This window comes from Manis pentadactyla, chromosome X (genome assembly GCF_030020395.1).
Source record: "Manis pentadactyla isolate mManPen7 chromosome X, mManPen7.hap1, whole genome shotgun sequence".
Lineage (NCBI taxonomy): Eukaryota > Metazoa > Chordata > Mammalia > Pholidota > Manidae > Manis > Manis pentadactyla.
The window spans coordinates 65,138,344-65,159,251 of NC_080038.1; the positions used below are offsets into that span (position 1 = coordinate 65,138,344).

The following is a 20,908-nucleotide window of genomic DNA, read 5'->3' on the forward strand; positions in this document are numbered from 1 at the left end:
GATGTGGAGCACCTTTTCATGTGTCTGTTGGCCATCTGAATTCCTTCTTTGGAGAACTGTCTGTTCAGCTCCTCTGCCCATTTTTTAATTGGATTATTTGCTTTTCGTTTGTTGAGATGCATGTACTCTTTATATATTTTGGATGTCAATCCTTTATCGGATCTGTCATTTATGAATATATTCTCCCATACTGTAGGGTACCTTTTTGTTCTGTTGATGGTGTCCTTTGCTGTACAGAAGCTTTTCAGCTTGATATAGTCCCACTTGTTCATTTTTGCTTTGGTTTCCCTTGCCCAGGGAGATATGTTCATGAAGACGTTGCTCATGTTTATGTCCAAGAGATTTTTGCCAATGTTTTTTTCTAAGAGTTTCATGGTTTTATGACTTGCATTCAGGTCTTTGATCCATTTCAAATTTACTTTTGTGTATGAGGTTAGACAGTGATCCAGTTTCATTCTCTTACATGTAGCTGTCCAGTTTAGTCAGCACCATCTGTTGAAGAGACTGTCATTTCCCCATTGTATGTCCATGGCTCCTTTACCATATATTAATTGACCGTATATGTTTGGGTTAATGTCTGGAGTCTCTAATCCACTGGTCTGTGGGTCTGTTCTTGTGCCAGTACCAAATTGTCTTGATTACTGTGGCTTTGTAGTATACCTTGAAGTTGGGGAATGAGATCCACCCCACTTTATTCTTCCTTCTCAGGATTGCTTTGGCTATTCGGGGTCTTTGGTGGTTCCATATGAATTTTTGAAGTATTTGTTCCAGTTCACTGAAGAATGCTGTTGGTAATTTGATAGGGATTGCATCAAATTTGTATATTGCTTTGGGCAGGATGGCCATTTTGACGATATTAATTCTTCCTAGCCAAGAGCATGGGATGAGTTTCCATTTGTTAGTGTCCCCTTTAATTTCTCTTAAGAGTGTCTTGTAGTTTTCAGGGTATAGGCCTTTGACTTCCTTGGTTAGGTTCCTAGGTATTTTATTCTTTTTTATGTTATTGTGCATGGAATTGTTTTCCTGATTTCTCTTTCTATTTGTTCACTGTTAGTGTATAGGAAAGCCATAGATTTCTGTGTGTTAATTTTGTATCCTGCAACTTTTCTGTATTCCAGTATCAGTTCTATTAGTTTTGGAGTGGAGTCTTTAGGGTTTTTTTTAATGTACAATATCATGTCATCTGCAAATAGTGACAGTTTGGCTTCCTCTTTACCAATCTGAATTTCTTATATTTCTTAGTTTTGTCTAATTGCCATGGCTAGGACCTCCAGTACTATGTTGAGTAACAGTCAGGAGAGTTGGCATCCCTGTCTTGTTTCTGATCTCAGAGGAATAGTTTTCAGCTTCTTGATGTTCAGTGTGATGTTGGCTGTGGGTTTGTCATATATGGCCTTTATTATGTTGAGGTAACTGCCCTCTATACCCACTGTGTTGAGAGTTTTTATCATGAATGGATGTTGAATTTTGTCAAATGCCTTTTTAGCATCTATGGACATGATCATGTAGTTTTTGTCTTTCTTTTTGTTTATGTGGCGGATGATGTTGATGGATTTTCAAATGTACCATCCTTGCATTCCTGGGATGAATCCCACTTGGTCATGGTGCATGATCTTTTTGATGTATTTTTGAATTCGGTTTGCTAATATTTTGTTGAATATTTTTGCATCTATATTCGTCAGGGATATTGGTCTGTAATTTTCTTTTTTGGTGGGGTCTTTGCTTGGTTTTGGTATTAGGGTGTTTTCACTTCATAGAATGAGTTTGGGGATAGTCCCTACTCTTCTATATTTTGGAAAACTTTAAGGAGAAAGGGTATTATATCTTCTCTGTGTGTCTGATAAAATTCTGAGGTAAATCCATCTGGTCCTAGGGGTTTTGTTCTTGGGTAGTTTTTTGATTACCACTTCAATTTCTTTGCTGATATTTGGTTTGTTTAGATTTTGTGTTTCTTCCTTGGTTAGTCTTGGAAGGTTGTATTTTTCTAGGAAGTTGTCCATTTCTTCTAGGTTTTCCACCTTGTTAGTATATAGGTTTTCATAGTAGTCTCTAATAATTCTTTGTATTTCTGTGGGGTCTGTTGTGATGTTTCCTTTCTTGTTTCTGATTCTGTTGATGTGTGTTGATTCTCTTTTTCTCTTAATAAGTCTGGCTAGAGGCTTATGTATTTTGTTTATTTTCTCAAAGAACCAGTTCTTGGTTTCATTTATTTTTTCTATTGTTTTTTTCTTCTCAATTTTATGTATTTCTTCTCTGATCTTTATTATGTCCCTTCTTCTGCTGACTTTAGGCCTCATTTGCTCTTCTTTTTCCAATTTCGATAATTGTGATGTTAGACTATTCATTTGGGTTTGTTCTTCCTTCTTTAAATGTGCCTGGATTGTTATATACTTTCCTCATAAGACTGCTTTCGCTGCGTCCCACAGAAGTTGGGGCTTTGTGTTGTTGCTGTCATTTGTTTCCATATATTGCTTGATCTCTTCTTTAATTTGGTCATTGATCCATTGATTATTTAGGAGCATGTTGTTAAGCCTCCATGTGTTTGTGGGCCTTTTAGATTTCTTTGTACAATTTATTTCAGACCTTTGTGGTCTGAAAAGTTGGTTGGTAGAATTTCAATCTTTTTGAATTTACTGAGGCTCTTTTTGTGGCCTAGTATGTGGTCTATTTTGGAGAATGTTCCATGTGCACTTTAGAAGAATGTGTATCCTATTGCTTTTGGATGTAGAGTTCTATAGATGTCTATTAGGTCCATCTGTTCTAGTGTGTTGTTCTGTGCCTCTTTCTCCTTACTTATTTTATGTCTGGTTGATCTGTCCCTCAGAGTTAGTGGAGTGTTGAAGTCTCCTAAAATGAATGCATTGCATTCTATTTCCTCCTTTAGTTCTGTTAGTATTTGTTTCACATATGCTGGTGCTCCTGCGTTGGGTGCATATATATTTAGAATGGTTATATCCTCTTGTTGGACTGGCCCCTTTATCATTATATAATGTCCTTCTTTATCTCTTGTTACTTTCTTTGTTTTGAAGTCTATTTTGTCTAATACTAGGACTGCAACACCTGCTTTTTTCTCCCTGTTGTTTGCATGAAATATCTTTTTCTATCCCTTGACTTTTATTTTGTGCATGTCTTTGGGTTTGAGGTGAGTCTATTGTAAGCAGCATATAGATGGATCTTGTTTTTTTATCCATTCAGTGACTCTATGTCTTTTGATTGGTGCATTCAGTCCATTTACATTTAGGGTGATTATTGATAGGTATGTACTTATTGCCATTGCAGGCTTTAGATTCATGATTAGCAAAGGTTTCTCGGTTAATAGGAGGAGTAGTTTTCAGGATTTATAGTAAGTGCTGGTAGAAGAGACCAAATCAATATCTTCTCAACTTGGTGACTTTGAAATCATATGATTTCCCAGAGTTTTGAAAGAAGTTATTAAGTATTTATTTTTATAATACTCACTTATTTTCATCTGCAGGGAGAAATGAGTTAGAGGCTACAGTATGAAGTTTGATGACTTCCACCAACTTCCAGACTGATTTAGACTTTTTTTCCTCTATGTGTTCACATCATCTTTCACATATCTCTCTGATGGCAATGATAAAAACATAATTTTAGGACACCTAAAAATAGATTTTCAAAAGGCCGTCGGCTAATCTGATGTTCTCTCTAGTATGTTTCTTAAAGTAATAAATCTAAGTCTACTTTAACCAAAAAGCATAATTCCAAAATTACATGTTAATTCTAACATGGGGAACTCAGGATTTCAATTTCTTGCAATCAGAAAGCAATTATTGTCCTCTAAAAATTAGCAAAATAGTTTGGTGCAGGGTAAGGAATGCTGTCTACAAAACGATTGCTATAAAGGAGAATCAAACCAGCTACTCTGTGGCTTCTTATCTTATTTGTAAGAAGGCATTGAGCTCATGCATGTTATATAGAACTAAAGGCAGATTAAACTGTGTTAAAGGGGCCCTAGTTGTTTCACCTGACTTTCAGTTGAAATAGACAGTGTACGAAATTCCACCTGAAAAATAAATGGCTCAAATTAAAGTCAGGACATAAAACAAAATGCATGATCCCAACAAATTCTGATTCCAAAAGAATGTTCTTAAACATGACAATCTCCCATCTAATCTCCCAAGATATCCTACCTGCTTTATCTCACTTTTTAACTGCATGATCCCAGTTCGTTCTGTTTTGGTTGCTCCTACAGCACCGATTTCGTGGATAGAAATCGCAGAGCTGACATTTGAATCAATGGGCCGAACTATATAGCATGAAAGATTAAAAAGAAAGAGTATAATCAGGTTCAGGTTTTTTTCCCTACCATGTTTAGAAGATGTAGTGTGTCTATCTTTTATGTTAATAAAAAAGCCCTAACTATCAGCCAAGTACAGCCTTACTATCTGAAGTGTGGTGCATGGACCAGCAGCAGCAGCACCTAGGAGTTTGTTAGAATCTTAAGCCTCACTCCATACCTACTGGATCAGAGTCTGCATCTTAGTAAGATTCCCCAGGTGATTCTTATGCACAGTAAAGCTTGAGGAGCACTGGTTTTTAACTTTTTTTTGCCACTCTAAGGTCTAGCATTTATCCATCTGACATTACAGTAGTCTTCCCTTAGCCACAGTCTTCACATTCCAAGACCATGGTGAATGCCTTAAACCACAGATAGACTGAACCCTGTATATACCAAGTTTTTTCCTGTACAGCTGACCCTTGAACAACACAGGTTTGAACTGTATGGGTCCACTTATATGTGGATTTTTTTCTATAAATATATTGGAAAATTTTTGGAGATTTCTGACAATTTGAAAAATATTTCTTTTCTCTAGCTTACTTTATGGTAAGAATACAGTATATACTACATGTAATATACAAAATGTGAGTTAATTTACTGTTTATGTTATCAGTAAGGCTCTTGGTCAATGGCTATTAGTGATTAAGTTTTGGGGGAGTTAGAAGTTATACAGAGATTTTCGACTGCTGATGGTGGTGTCAGAGATCCTACTCCCTAAATTGTTTAAGAGTCAATTGTACATACATACCAATGATAAAATTTATTTATAAATTAGGTACAGTAAGAGTAACAACAGTAATACAATAGAACAATTATAACAATATCATGTAATAAAAGTTAGGTGAATGTGGTCTCTCTGTCTCAAACTTTTTATTGTACTGTATTCACCTTTCTTTCTGTGCTGATGAGAGGATATGTGACACATATGCCTATCTGATGACATGAAGTGAGATGAAGGATATGTGACACAGCATTTGGCTACCACTGACCTTCTGACAATAAGTCAGAAGGAAGACCATCTGTTTCCAGACTGCAGCTGACCTTGGGTAACTGAAATTGCAAAAGTGAAACCACAGGTAGGTGGGAATGACTGTATATATTTATCCTAAGCCTAAAACTTGAGTATGAGAGATAATCCTTTTCATTTGTTCTGATGTGTTAGGTACTTGATAACAAATACCACTGCCAAAATCACCTAGTGCAGGTGGAGGATTAATCTGTGGTGGACCCCTATATGTATTTGTATATAAAGGTGAAAGGATATGGCATTCACACACACACACACCATGGCTAAGTCCTACTGAATTATTGCCAACTGGAATACAAGAAAGTTTCAAATGATATGCGTTGTTAGTTGTCCTGAAGTAGACACTTAGGATAATGTACAGGAATGGATAAAGCAGTTCAAAACAAAACATGATAGTAATCTGTTTAGTTGACAAATCATTTAAGGAAAAGAATGACATAAACTGGTTTCTGAATTTTGTTTCAGAAGACAGATTTACTTAAATGTTTCATATATTGGGGTTCTATTTATTTGGGGGAAAAAGTTCCTCTGATAAAAGAAAAACATTAAAAAAACAGTGAGACACTTAAAACCTTCTGAAATGGAAATGCAGTTATTCAACCTTACCACTTCGTTCCACTCCAAACTCCTTGCCGCTGAGAATGTGATGCAGGAGATTCTTCATGGCTGAAGGACTGAGATTCATCAGGCCATCCGTGGCTTCCTCAGCTAGTCAGCAGAAATGTTAAAACAGAGGGCTTTCTAACTGGCCTGCCAAACCCGTGCTATTTTTTCTCTGTTTCCTTTCTTGTTTAGAATTTCTAAGTCACTTGATTAGAAGAATAGAATTATAAGATAAATTTCTAGCACCACATTGGCTAGGTATTCATACTAAATAGGTTCTTACTAATTTAAGGACTGACCATCCCATCCAGTTTAGGGATTAACAGGTCTGATTTCTTCTTCCTCTCCCTTTCACACTACTAGGGTACTCAGTAGAATCTTTATTTAAAGGTGTGGAGAATGAAAGGAGAATAATGGAACTGGAAGTCATTCAGAGAAAGGCAATGAATATATATATGCAGATGGACTAAAATAATACAAACTTCTCAGTCTGGAAATATGGGGACTTAAAAGATAATTGATATGAATTATGAAATTATGAACAATATTAAGAATATAACTAGAACTTGTTTGTTAACATCAGACACTTAGTAATAGTTTACCACATGTAGGCCACAATTTTAAGTGATGTTAATATGAACAAGTATGACATCATACTTGACCCTGAAAGGCTGATCAATTACTTGGGAGAGACTGGACATATAAACAAGATAAAAGCAATAACACATGGCCATACCAAGTGCCAAATGAGAGGTATAGATAATAAATGCTTTGGTAATCAGAGGTAACATCAGTCTTCAAGGATGGGGACTGATAAAATCAGAGGGAGGTAGTATTAAAGTAGTAGATAGGGGCCAGACTATTGAGTCTCAAATCTCAGACCCAGAGGTCTTGACTTTATCCTGTAAAAAATAACGAGCTATGATTTTGACAAATCCACAGGAAAAAAAGATCCTTAACAGGTAATTAAGGAAAAGTGAAGAACGTTTGGAGGTTTATCCTTCATCGAGGTTTTATTGAATAATCAGATCATATAACAGCCCTTGATACCATATTTAGAGAATATATACATATATACACATATATATTATATGTAACCTATAACAATATGCTCAACTGGAAATTATTTGGAGTCAGGCAGATTTGGACTCAAATTCCACTATTTACTAGCTATGTAACTTTGGGGAAATTTTCTCATTAGTAAAAATGGGACAAAAATACCATCTTCAGATGGTTGTTGTAAGGATTAAATGAGATAATGTATGTAAATATAAAGCAAAAAACATTGTGTCTGGCATATGGTAGGCATAAAATAATCATTAGCTCTCTTCCCTTTAAAAGATTACTTAAATACAAATCATCTCATATAATTGAGGTTAGACTCAAACCAATAAATTGACATACTTAACAGCTCAATTAAAAGCCTTTTGGGGAAATTTAACTGAAACAATGGCTAAAACTCAGTTTTGCAACTGTGCTTTTATTTTTGTATACAATCCATATCTATTATTTTGCGATTTTTGTTGAAATCAAACACACACCAATGGAATAAACAGTCATGCCATGGGGGCCCCTTCTGCTTTCCCACTTACATTTTATATGATTCTGCACTACAGCTTCCATAGGCCCCAACTATTCTTCCAAAACTGCTATCTTGCCAAATATACCCTACGCTTAATTTTAAAGACAGTCCTATCAGATAAAGTAATAGAAATATTGTCTTCCTTTATTCAGTCCTAATGTTGACTAGACAAATACTGACACTATGATCAAACGGATGTGGTGGCTCAATCTGGTGTCTACATGCTGCACTGCCTGAATCAGAATTGAACCAAGTCTGCCACACTGAAGTTCAATGCATGCTCCAGATCACTCTAGGAGGAATGTAATTTGAAGTTGTAGAAGTAATACATAAATCTGTCATTATAACAGTCCCTTGACTTGTATAAATAGAGGTTGATGAGCATGGGAACAAGATTGCTATATGCAACTTCTAAGATACTGCTAAGAATGTTTTAGCTTGCTTTCCCTCCTGATCCAAAACTCAACAGACCCACATTACAAGTGAATTTTACCTAAAATAGTTACTAAGTTGAGTACCTGAGCATCGAAGGGAATGGGCCAGTTCTGTTGCCATAACTTGTATGATCAGACCAATTCGAAGTCGAAACATTTCAGCAAAGAGGCCAGGCTGGGTTCGCATATACATAGCTAGATACACCATTATTTCCTGCACATTGAATAGACACAAACAAAAATCATGGCCCAGGTCTCACAAGGCCCATTTTGTGGTCTTTGGAAACTGCCAGATCAATTGATAAGGAACTTTAAAATATCAATCACCATATCAGGCTTTATAATTCTGCTCACCTGTGTAAGGATAGAAATGCTCATGTCCCCCTCACTGGCTTCATCTATCAGCTGAGTGAGTACTTCATAGGGCAGAGGACTGAGGAAGAAGACAGTAAAGACAAAATTCTATAAATACTTAAACCTAAACATATTGAGAAAATAAAAAAGCTCTTCCCAAGTCAAAGTCACTGCTTCAACATCTCATCATTACTGGTAGCATTCTGATTCTTTCAGTCTTCAAGATTCATTGTCTCATCAAACCACTCTGGCCCATATCAACTCAGGAGGGCTCTGCTCTTTTATCTCCAAACCTGGATTGCCCTTCTCCTTCCAAATTTTATTTACAACTCACCACATGGTGTCCTTCCAGAGTAGTCTTTCATGGTTAATTCTTGTCATTTGAGAAGTAACTATTATGGCTAGAAATTCATAAGCTCAATGTAAGCTGTGTCTTTTGTAAGCCATTTTATTATTTTACAATCACACCTTACAGTTAAACTGATTTTCTACAGTTTCATGAGTTTATACACACACACAAACATACAGGTACGCACACCTCCTTCCACACTTTGGACTCTCCTATTGATACTGAGCACTCTGGGAGCAGGGACCATGCATCTTCTTTCGGATTGCCCAGTAGTCACACACTTTATCTGATGTGTGATAAAAGGTTTTGTTTGCTAGGAGCCATTGTATTGTATCCCCTCAAAGTTCACATGTTGAAATCCTAACCCTAGTCCTTCAGAGTGTGACCTTATTTGGAGATGAGGTCCTTACAGAGGTAATTAATTTAAAGTGAGCTCATTGGATGGGCTAATCCAATATGAGTGCTGTTCTTATATAAATGGGAAATGTGGACACAGAGACAAGTAGAGGAAAGAAATATGAAGAGACATAGGGAGAAAACAGACATTCTAGGCCAAGGAGAGAGGCCTGGATAAAGTCCAGAGTATAGCCGATTTTTTGTGGGTGCTAATTCCGGTAGTCCTGTTTGTTTTCCGAATGGCATGTTTGGGAAAGCCAATAAGTAAGCAAACAAACAAAAACACAAAAAGCAAAGTATGTTTCACTACTTCCTGTGAGTTTTCTCTTTCATTTGCTCATGCTGTCTGAATATTTTCATGCCAAGTGTCTCTGACAAAAGCTCACAAATGTTGGATGTTATCACCCATCAACAGATTAGGGCAAGAGAATTGTGGTTAGTTCACATAGCTCCTGAAGTCTCAGAGAAGCTTGATCAAATTCAACCAAAAACCATACTTACGCAGAGATGGTCTTCTCTCGAGGTTCTGGAGGCAGTCCCACTGTCAAATGTTTCTGGTGGGAAAGAAGGTCTGTGCAGGCCTAAGAAGAAATAGCATAAAAGCATTATCCTTCCTATAACACCTCCGATTTCCATGAGGTGTTCCCATTTCCATTCTTCTCAGCCTTTGCTTCCCCTTAATTTAATGACACACTAAACTCTCTTCCTCAGAAAATACCATAAAGATCAGAAAAAAGGGGTTTCTAGGAAGGAACAATGAGGTATTTTTATCTGCTAAGAGGTAGGAACTTTAACCCTACAGTAAATACATTCTTAAGATCTAGAATTCTTATGGTTTATAACACCTCTACAAGCCTACAGTTTATATACTTCAGTATATTTGACATTCACAAAGAAAAGGCTAACTGAATGCCAGAAACTTTATGTGGGAAAGACAACACTCAAATGAATAGACACTGTGGTTGTCTTAAAAAATCAATTATGGAAACTGATTTTCAAACCCACCTCCATTTAGATTTGGTATAAATTCCAGAAGAATTTATAGTACCTCATCAAGTGCTTCCACCTTCTTCCTTAAGATTCCAGAGATGTATCGAATCAGGCCCCAGTGACGAATTTCTCCAACTCTGCTATATAGTTCAGCAAGCAGCTCTCGGACGGTCACACTCTCCTCATCATATAACCCGGTATCCCAGTCAGGTCCTCTGAAATGTTCAAGACAAGCTTACATTAATTATAAGTAAAGCCACCAGCAATAATCTTTTGTTTCAGTGTTATAATGGATATGCCTGTTTTTAATAGGTCTCTCTCATTAGGAAATGAATGTTATTTACTAAGGATCCTTGTAAAGTTATGATTAATAGTCAGCCCTGAAAGCCAAATACCGAGACAAGAATAAGTCTTAATTTCAGTTGTATCTTGACAAAATGCATTCTTTTACCATCTTCATGTGCTTCAAAATACCAGAAAATAGTCAAAGATTTAATTTAACTACTGGCAGTTCAGAAAGTATGCTATACATAGGGAACTACTGAAGAACTAAGAAGGATGTGTGCTTATTTTTAAAGGATACCTACACATCATTATTGTAACAATTACTACAGCACAAGTCAACTGTGAAGCACCGTGGAAGAAAAAGCACTATAAAACTGGGAATTTAATATGTAGTAAAGGTAGATTATTTATTAAATGATGTTTAGACAATCAAGTAGCCATCTGAGAAGGAAGTTGGATTCCTGCCTCACACTGTACATCAAAATTCCCAATGCAAAGACTTAAACGTAAAGGTACTAGAAAAAATATGGGAGAACTATTTTATAGCTTTGGAGGCAAGAGGATATTTTAACTATGAACTATACATCAGAAGCTATAAAAGATTGATACATTTATATATGTGAAAGCAACAAAATCCTCATTCAAAAACTATAAGCAAACAGAAAAATATTTGCAATTCGTAGGCTAATCTCCCTAATATATCAGGTGCTCCAATAAATAGATAAGAAGATAAGCAACAAAAGAAAATCTGGCAAAACAAACACTGATGGCTTTTAAACACAGGAAAAGGTGTTCGATTTCACTCATAGTAAAACAAATTAAAATGAACACTACACTAAGATAATATCTTTGTCTATCATATTGTCAAAAAACCCCAAATTTTATAACACTGCATTGGTGAGGCTTTGGAAGAAAAGGCACTCTCAGTATGTTGCCAGTGGGAGTGAAAATTGAGACAATTCCTCTGCAGGGCTCTTTGGAAATATGTATCAATATTAAAAATGCCTATATTCTTTGATCTCACAATTTCACTTCTAGTATATCTGTAGGATAAATTCCACAGATGAAAATGACACATGCTATGAGGTTATTTGCTATAAAACTTTTTGTGATAGTGAACGACTGGAAACAATCCAAATGTCCATCAACAGGAGACTAGTTAAACAAATTATATGGTATAGTCAAATGACAGAATGCTATGCAACTATTAAGAAAATATGATGTAGATCTAGACTGTAGCAGATTTAGGTTTCAAAATGGCTGCAACAATGTTCCATCTAACATGTTCTTCCAATGTGACTTCTATAATTCTCCCATCAAGAGATGGGATCTGTATTCTCCCGCTTTCAACCCAGGCATGCCTGTGACTAAGGTAAAGTGATGCTGACTGATTTCTGAAGCTAGGTCATAAACAGTAACGCAGCTCCCACTTGGTCCTTTCTTGGGACACATTCTCTTGGAACCTAGATAGCATGCTGTGAGGAAGTGGAGAGAGCTGGGGAGGTCATCTGTAGGTGTTCCAGGTGACAGGCCCAACTGAGGCTCCAACCAATAGCTAATATCAACTGCTACTGATCTATGAGTGGACAAGCCTCATAACGACTTCAGCCCCAGATACTGTTGGACTTCAACTGAGTGAGACCCAAGTGAGAACTGCCTAGCTGAACCCAGGCAAGCCTCAGAACTGTGGCAGATAAACACTTTTTGTTTTTGTTATTTTAAGCCACTGAATTCTGGGGTGATTTGTTATGCAGTGATAACTGGAACATATATGTAATGATCTTCAAGATATATAGTTTTAGTGAAAAAAAGCAAGGTACAGAGCAGTAAGTATACTATGCTACCATTTGGGTAAACAGGTATAAAAGTATACACATATCTCTGTATTTGCATAAAATGTCCCTGGATGGATGCACAAAAAACTAGTAACACCGAATGCCTGTTAGGAAACCAGGTACCTGGGGGACAGAGGTGGGAGAAAGACTTTTCACGCTTTCACTGTATCCTTTTGTACTTTAAAAAGTTTGAACCATGATCATGTTTTATCTATGAATATATAGCATTATATATAATGATAGTTAATATATTTTTAAAAACCTGAAATAAAAAGTGCTGTAGGAAGAATCATCAATGGATTAAAAAACTGAAGGGAAGTTTGAAGAGTAACAGGATATTTACATAGTTTCAAAGCACATCTTCACAAGACACTCTTTAGTTATAAAGTGTAACATAATAACTTTATGGTGAAGGATATTTCTTTAACCAAGTGGCCAAAGTTACTAGCAATGTGCCTCCTGACATGACACACTAAGAACTCAGCATCATTTCAGTGGTATTCCTGCCAAAAATGCCTAACCTGAATTTAATTCAGATAACCCCAAATTTAGGGACAGTATACATAATAACCGGTCTGTATTCTTCAAAAACGTCAGTAACATGAAAAATAAAGACACAGGAACTCTTCCAGATTAAAGGAGAATAGGGACACATGAGAACTGAAAGAAATGCATAATTTAGATTTTCATTTGCTATAAAGACATTATTGGAACCACTGACAAATCTTGACAAGGTCTGTAGACTGGATAATAGTATTGTTTTAACGTGAATTTTCTGATTTTGGCGATTGTACTGTGCTAATGTAAGAGAATTCCTAGTCTTTACGAAATGCACACTGAAGTACTTAAGGGGAAAATGGGATCATGTCTGCCACTTTCAAACGGTTCTGAAAAATGTAATATACGTGTGAATGATGATGATGATAGAAAAAGAAAGAGGGAGTGAGACAGACAGAAGGGCAGAGAAACACAGAGAAAGAGAGATAAAAATTCAATGTAAACATCTGAGGGATCTGGGTAAAGGATATCCAGAAAATTTTTTTGTACTATCCTTAGAGCCTTTCTCTAAGTTCAAAATGGTCAAAATAAAACACACAAACAAACACATAAATAAAATGAAAAGAAGTGCTATGAGATCTCACAATCAGAGATCTTTTTTATTCCTATTGATCAGAAAAAGCTTCATGGTGTTACAGATGAAATAAACCTTGATGGATAGCCACAATTCTGACAAGGAGAGATGGAGGTGGTGAAGGAGAGTAGGCCAGGCAGAGGAAGAAACATGAATCAAGGTACAAAACGAGTCATGTATAAGCTGTGTTTTGGATATAAGTAGTAGGCTGTTTTGGTGGGAGTATTCACACTGTGAGGGGGGAGAAATACTAGATAAAGTTTGAAAGTCAGATCACAGAAGATTCCTGATGGTAGTGGTGATTCAGTAGGGAGAGGCAGGAGAAGAGGAGATGTTGAAGATGATAACACAATTTCAAGTCTGTGACCAAAAGAATGATGATACTATCAACAGGGTCAGGAAGTAGTAGGTTTTTGGTAAAGATAGGGAATTTGATTTCAGGCATGGTAAGTTAAAAAGACATATATAGGGGTGGAGACAAGATGGCGGCGTGAGTAGAACAGCGGAAATCTCCTCCCAAAACCACATATATTTATGAAAATATAACAAAGACAACTCTTCCTAGAATAGAGACCAGAGGACACAGGACAACATCCAGACCACATCCACACCTGCGAGAACCCAGTGCCTTGGAAAGGGGGTAAGATATAAGCCCCGGCCTGGTGGGACCCAAGCGCCCCTGCTGCCAGCTCACGGCAGGAGGAGAGGAGTCGGAGCGGGGAGGGAGAGGGAGCCCAGGACTGCTAAACACCCAGCCCCAGACATCCACACCAGAGCACAGACACAGTGCATGTGTGGGGTCCTGGATACTAGGGAAACAGGACAGCAAGACCAGTGAGCGGGTCCCTGAGGCCAGTGCAAAGAAAAGTGAGGGGCTTTTTTTTTTTTTAATATTTATTTAATTTTTTTTTTTTTGGCGAGTGCTTTTTGGTAGTCTTAAAGGGACAGGGACCCCAAAACCAGATGGAAGCATCCTAGGACACATAGTCCAGAGGCAGGGAATCTGGGGATCTCTGGGCAGTCTAACCCCCTGGGCAGCAGGGAGCACGGAGGCCCCTCACGGAGATAAATAGCCTCCCAGCCACTCCCCCTCCAACGCGAATCTACCATTTTGGAGCAGCAGCCCGAGAAAGGCCAAGCCCACAGCAACAGCGGAGATAAACTCCATAGCAGCCAGGCAGGAATCAGAAGCCCTGTCTGCACACAGCTGCCCAGCACAAGCCACTAGAGGTTGCTGTTCTCCCAGGAGAGGAAGGCCACAAATCAAAAAGAAGGGAAGTTCTACCAGCCGTCACTCGTCCCAGCTCTGCAAACTATTTCTATCATCATGAAAAGGCAAAATTACAGGCAAACCAAGATCACAGAGACAACACTAGAGAAGGAGACAGACCTAACCAGCCTTCCTGAAAAAGAATTCAAAATAAAAATCATATACATGCTGACGGAGATGCAGAGAAATATGCAAGAGCTAAGGGATGAAGTCCGGAGGGAGATCACAGATGCCAGGAAGGAGATTACAGAAGTGAAACAAACTCTGGAAGGATTTATAAACAGAATGGATAAGATGAAAGAAGCCATTGATGGAATAGAAACCAGAGAACAGGAACGCATAGAAGCTGACATAGAGAGAGATAAAAGGATCTACAGGAATGAAACAATATTAAGAGAACTGTGTGACCAATCCAACAGGAACAATATCCGTATTATAGGGGTACCAGAAGAAGAAGAGAGAGAAAAGGGATAGAAAGTGTCTTTGAATAAATAATTGCTGAAAACTTCCCCAAACTGGGGGAGGAAATAATCAAACAGACCACGGAAATACACAGAACTCCCAACACAAAGGACCCAAGGAGGATAACACCAAGACACATGATAATTAAAATGGCAAAGATCAAGGACAAGGAAAGAGTTTTAAAGGCAGCTAGAGAGGAAAAGGTTACATATAAAGGAAAACCAATCAGGTTATCAATAAACTTCTCTACAGAAACCTTACAGGCCAGAAGAGAATGGCATGACATATTTAAGGCAATAAAACAGAAGGGCCTTGAACCAAGGATACTGTATCAAGCACGATTATCATTTAAATATGATGGAGGGATTAAACAACTCCCAGACAAGCAAAAGTTGACGGAATTTGCCTCCCACAAACCACCTCTACAGGGCATCTTACAGGCACTGCTCTAGATGGGAGCACTCCTAAAAAGAGCACAGAACAAAACACCCAACATATGAAGAATGGAGGAGGAGGAATAAAAAGGGAGAGAAGAAAAGAATCTCCAGACAGTGTATATAACACATCAATAAGTGAGCTAAGTTAGGCAGTAAGATACTAAAGAGGCTAACCTTGAACCTTTGGTAACCACAAATTTAAAGCCTGCAATGGCAATAAGTACATATCTTTCAATAGTCACCATAAATGTAAATGGACTGAATGCACCAATCAAAAGACACAGAGTAATAGAATGGATAAAAAAGCAAGACCCATCTATATGCTGCTTACAAGAAACTCACCTCAAACCCAAAGACATGCACAGACTAAAAGTCAAGGGATGGAAAAACATATTTCAGGCAAATAACAGAGAGAAGAAAGCAGAGGTTGCAGTACTAATATCAGACAAAATAGACTTCAAAACAAAGAAAGTAACAAGAGGTAAAGAAGGACACTACATAATGATAAAGGGCTCAGTCCAACAAGAGGATATAACCATTCTAAATATATATGCACCCAACACAGGAGCACCAGCATATGTGAAACAAATACTAACAGAACTAAAGGGGGAAATAGACTGCAATGCATTCATTTTAGGAGACTTCAACACGCCACTCACCTCAAAGGATAGACCCACCAGGCAGAAAATAAGTAAGGACACGGAGGCACTGAACAACACAGTAGAACAGATGGACCTAATAGACATCTATAGAACTCTACATCCAAAAGCAACAGGATATACATTCTTCTAATGTGCACATGGAACATTCTCCAGAATAGACCACATACTAGGCCACAAAAAGAGCCCCAGTAAATTCAAAAATATTGAAATTCTACCGACCAACTTTCCAGACCACAAAGGTATAAAACTAGATATAAATTCTACAAAGAAAACAAAAAGGCTCACAAACACATTGACGATTAACAACATGCTCCTAAATAATCAATGGATCAATGAACAAATTAAAATAGAGATCAAGGAATATATAGAAACAAATGACAACAAAAACACAAAGCCCCAACTTCTGTGGGACGCAGCGAAAGCAGTCTTAAGAGGAATGTATATAGCGATCCAGGCGCACTTGAAGAAGGAAGAACAATCCCAAATAAATAGTCTAACATCACAATTATCGAAACTGGAAAAAAAAGAACAAATGAGGCCTAAAGTCAGCAGAAGGAGGGACATAATAAAGATCAGAGAAGAAATAAACAAAATTGAGAAGAATAAAACAATAGCAAAAATCAATGAAACCAAGAGCTGGTTCTTTGAGAAAATAAACAAAATAGATAAGCCTCTAGCCAAACTTATTAAGAGAAAAAGAGAATCAACACAAATCAACAAAATCAGAAATGAGAATGGAAAAATCATGACAGACTCAACAGAAATACAAAGAACTATTAAAGACTACTATGAAAACTTATATGCCAACAAGCTGGAAAACCTAGAAGAAATGGACAACTTCCTAGAAAAATACGACCTTCCAAGACTGACCAAGGAAGAAACACAGAAGTTAAACAAACTAATTATGAGCAAAGAAATTGAAATGGTAATAAAAAAACTACCCAAGAACAAAACCCCCGGGCCATACGGACTTACCTCCGAATTTTATCAGACCCACAGAGAAGACATAATACCCATTCTCCTTAAGGTTTTCCAAAAAATAGAAGAGGAGGGAATACTCCCAAACTCATTCTATGAAGCCAACATCACCCTAATACCAAAACCAGGCAAAGACCCCACCAAAACAGAAAATTACAGACCAATATCACAGATGAATGTAGATGCAAAAATACTCAATAAAATATTAGCAAACCAAATTAAAAAATATATCAAAAGGATCATGCACCATGACCAAGTGGGATTCATCCCAGGGATGCAAGGATGGTACAACATTCGAAAATCCATCAACATCATCCACCACATCAACAAAAAGAAAGACAAAAACCACATGATCATCTCCATAGATGCTGAAAAAGCCTTTGACAAAATTCAACATCCATTCATGATAAAAACTCTCAGCAAAATGGGAATAGAGGGCAAGTACCTCAACATAATAAAGGCCATATATGACAAACCCACAGCCAACATTATACTGAACAGCGAGAAGCTGAAAGATTTTCCTCTGAGATCGGGAACAAGACAGGGATGCCCAGTCTCCCCACTGTTATTTAACATAGTACTGGAGGTCCTAGCCACGGCAATCAGACAAAACAAAGAAATACAAGGAATCCAGATTGGTAAAGAAGAAGTTAAACTGTCACTATTTGGAGATGACATGATACTGTACATAAAAAACCCTAAAGACTCCACTCCAAAACTACTAGAACTGATATTGGAATACAGCAAAGTTGCAGGATACAAAATTAACACACAGAAATCTGTGGCTTTCCTATACACTAACAATGAACCAATAGAAAGAGAAATCAGGAAAACAATTCCATTCACAATTGCATCAAAAAGAAAAAAATACCTAGGAATTAACCTAACCAAAGAAGTGAAAGAACTGTACCCTGAAAACTACAAGTCACTGTTAAGAGAAATTAAAGGGGACACTAACAAATGGAAAATCATCCCATGCTTGTGGCTAGGAAGAATTAATATCGTCAAAATGGCCATCCTGCCCAAAGCAATATACAGATTCGATGCAATCCCTATCAAATTACCAGCAACATTCTTCAACGAACTGGAACAAATTGTTCAAAAATTCATATGGAAACACCAAAGACCCCGAATAGCCAAAGCAATCCTGAGAAAGAAGAATAAAGTAGGGGGGATATCACTCCCCAACTTCAAGCTCTACTACAAAGCCATAGTAATCAAGACAATTTGGTACTGGCACAAGAACAGAGCCTTAGACCAGTGGAACAGATTAGAGACTCCAGACATTAACCCAAACATATATGGTCAATTAATATTTGATAAAGGATCCATGGACATACAATGGCGAAATGACAGTCTCTTCAACAGATGATGCTGGCAAAACTGGACAGCTACATGTAGGAGAATGAAACTGGACCATTGTTAACCCCATACACAAAAGAAAATTCAAAATGGATCAAAGACCTGAATGTAAGTCATGAAACCATAAAACTCTTAGAAAAAATCATAGGCAAAAACCTCTTAGACATAAACATGAGTGACCTCTTCTTGAACATATCTCCCTGGGCAAGGAAAACAACAGCAAAAATGAACAAGTGGGACTAAATTAAGATGAAAAGCTTCTGTACAGCAAAAGACACCATCAATAGAACAAAAAGGTACCATACAGTATGGGAGAATATATTTGTAAATGACAGATCCGATAAGGCTTGACGTCCAAAATATATAAAGAGCTCACCCACCTCAACAAACAAAAAACAAATAATTCAATGAAAAAAATGGGCAGAGGAGCTGAACAGACAGTTCTCCAAAAAAGAAATACAGATGGCCAACAGATAAATGAAAAGATGCTCCACATCGCTAATTATCAGAGAAATCCAAATTAAAACCACAATGAGGTATCACCTCACACCAGTAAGGATGGCTACCATCCAAAAGACAAACAAGAAATGTTGGTGAGGTTGTGGAGAAAGGGGAACCCTCCTACACTGCTGGTGGGAATGTAAATTAGTTCAACTATTCTGGAATGCAGTATGGGGGTTCCTCAAAATGCTCAAAATAGACTTAACATTTGACCCAGGAATTCCACTCGTAGGAATTTACCCTAAGAATGCAGCACTCCAGTTTGAAAAAGACAGATGCACCCCTATGTTTATCGCAGCACTATTTACAATAGCCAAGAATTGGAAGCAACCTAAGTGTGCATCAGTAGATGAATGGATAAAGAAGATGTGGTACATATACACAATGGAATATTACACAGCCATAAGAAGGAAACAAATCCTACCATTTGTAACATGGATGGAGCTGGAGGGTATTATGCTCTGTGAAATAAGCCAAGCGGAGAAAGAGAAATACCAAATGATTTCACTCATCTGTGGAGTATAAGAACAAAGCAAAAACTGAAGGAACAAAACAGCAGCAGAATCACAGAACCCAAGAATGGACTAACAGGTACCAAAGGGAAAGGGACATGGGAGGATGGGTGGGTAGTGAGGGATAAGGGGGGGGAAGAAGAAAGGGGGTATTATGATAAGCATGCACAATGGGGGGGGGAAATGGGAGGGCTGTACAACACAGAGAAGACAAGTAGTGATTCTACAACATTTTGCTATGCTGATGGACAGTGACTGTAAAGGGGTTTGTGGGGGTACCTGGTATAGGGGAGAGCCTAGTAAACATAATATTCTTCATGTAATTGTAGATTAATGACAACAAAAAAAAAGGAAAGAAAAGGGGGATTACTCCCTGATAGGATAAAACTAAATGTAAATCAATGATTAATGCATGCTTTAAATATGCTTAATTTTGATCATTTAAAGGGTTTCAGATGATCAGCCATGGAAATACACTTTTCTGATAATATTCCTTTCTCTTAAAAAAAAAAAAAGGTCCTGTGTGGTGATCTCCAATAAGTTCTTCACAATGGTATAAAGGGCATATCGAAGTGTGGGCAAAGGGTTTGTTTGTGTTTATACAGAGGATCAAAGCCTAATTTCGCTAGCCAGAAAACTAATTAAGATACGATATGAAGAAGAACTTCCAACAACAACATTCTCTGGAAGAGTCATTCCAGAAGATGATCATCAAAAACTTCAACAAAGATCCTGGCACTGTTGCAGTTGTAGCTGCATTCATCCCACCAGTTCCTGGACTTGCCATTGGAATGAAGAAGGAGATACCTAAGCTGGCCTGTGCATACAGTAAAACAACAAATTTGACTGGATCTATACTGTCGGAACTCAACCAAGAATTAGGAGAAATGCAAGTTGCAGTGCTCCAAAGTCTTGCGACTACAGACTATCTACTGTTAAAAGAACATATGGGATGTGAACAGTTCCCAGGAATGTGTTGTTTTAATTTGTCTTATTTTTCTCAAACTATTCAAATTCAGTTAGACAATATCCATCATATCATTGATAAGTTTTCACAAATGCCTAGGGTGCCTAACTGGTTTTCTTGGTTTCACTGGATATGGCTGGTAATTGTAGGTCTGCTTTGGTTATGTAGCTGTATTCCTATTATGTTAATGTGTGTGCACAATTTAATTAGTAGTTTAAAACCTATACATGTTTATGTTACTCTACAAGAAGATATGTCAAAGAAATAATCAATCTTCCCATGTTTTCTTCCGCCTGCTACTTCTATAGCTTTCCTTCTTCCTTCCTAATTACAACCCTTAAGTAGAATTCATGCCTTATATCGAAAATTACCGAGTATCATAATTCTTCCAAGTGGTAAAGATACCTCAAGACAAATGCTGGGCATAGAAGCCACAGGGCATAAATATGCAAAGAAGTAAAAAGCTAACC

General features: G+C 37.4%; 1 protein-coding gene across 5 annotated transcripts in view; it reads right to left on the reverse strand.

The window, feature by feature from the left end:
* The window catches only part of PHKA1 (phosphorylase kinase regulatory subunit alpha 1), a 149,135-nt gene that overhangs the window by 20,438 nt on the left and 107,789 nt on the right, over positions 1-20,908 (reverse strand). For all 5 annotated transcript variants that reach the window (XM_057495520.1, XM_057495519.1, XM_057495518.1 and 2 more), the window contains 6 exons: positions 10,094-10,250; positions 9,547-9,626; positions 8,301-8,379; positions 8,031-8,160; positions 5,934-6,035; positions 4,152-4,267 (listed from right to left, as the gene is read on the reverse strand). In XM_057495520.1, coding sequence (XP_057351503.1) covers positions 4,152-4,267; positions 5,934-6,035; positions 8,031-8,160; positions 8,301-8,379; positions 9,547-9,626; positions 10,094-10,250 — 664 coding nt within the window. The remainder of the gene's footprint in view (positions 1-4,151; positions 4,268-5,933; positions 6,036-8,030; positions 8,161-8,300; positions 8,380-9,546; positions 9,627-10,093; positions 10,251-20,908) is intronic.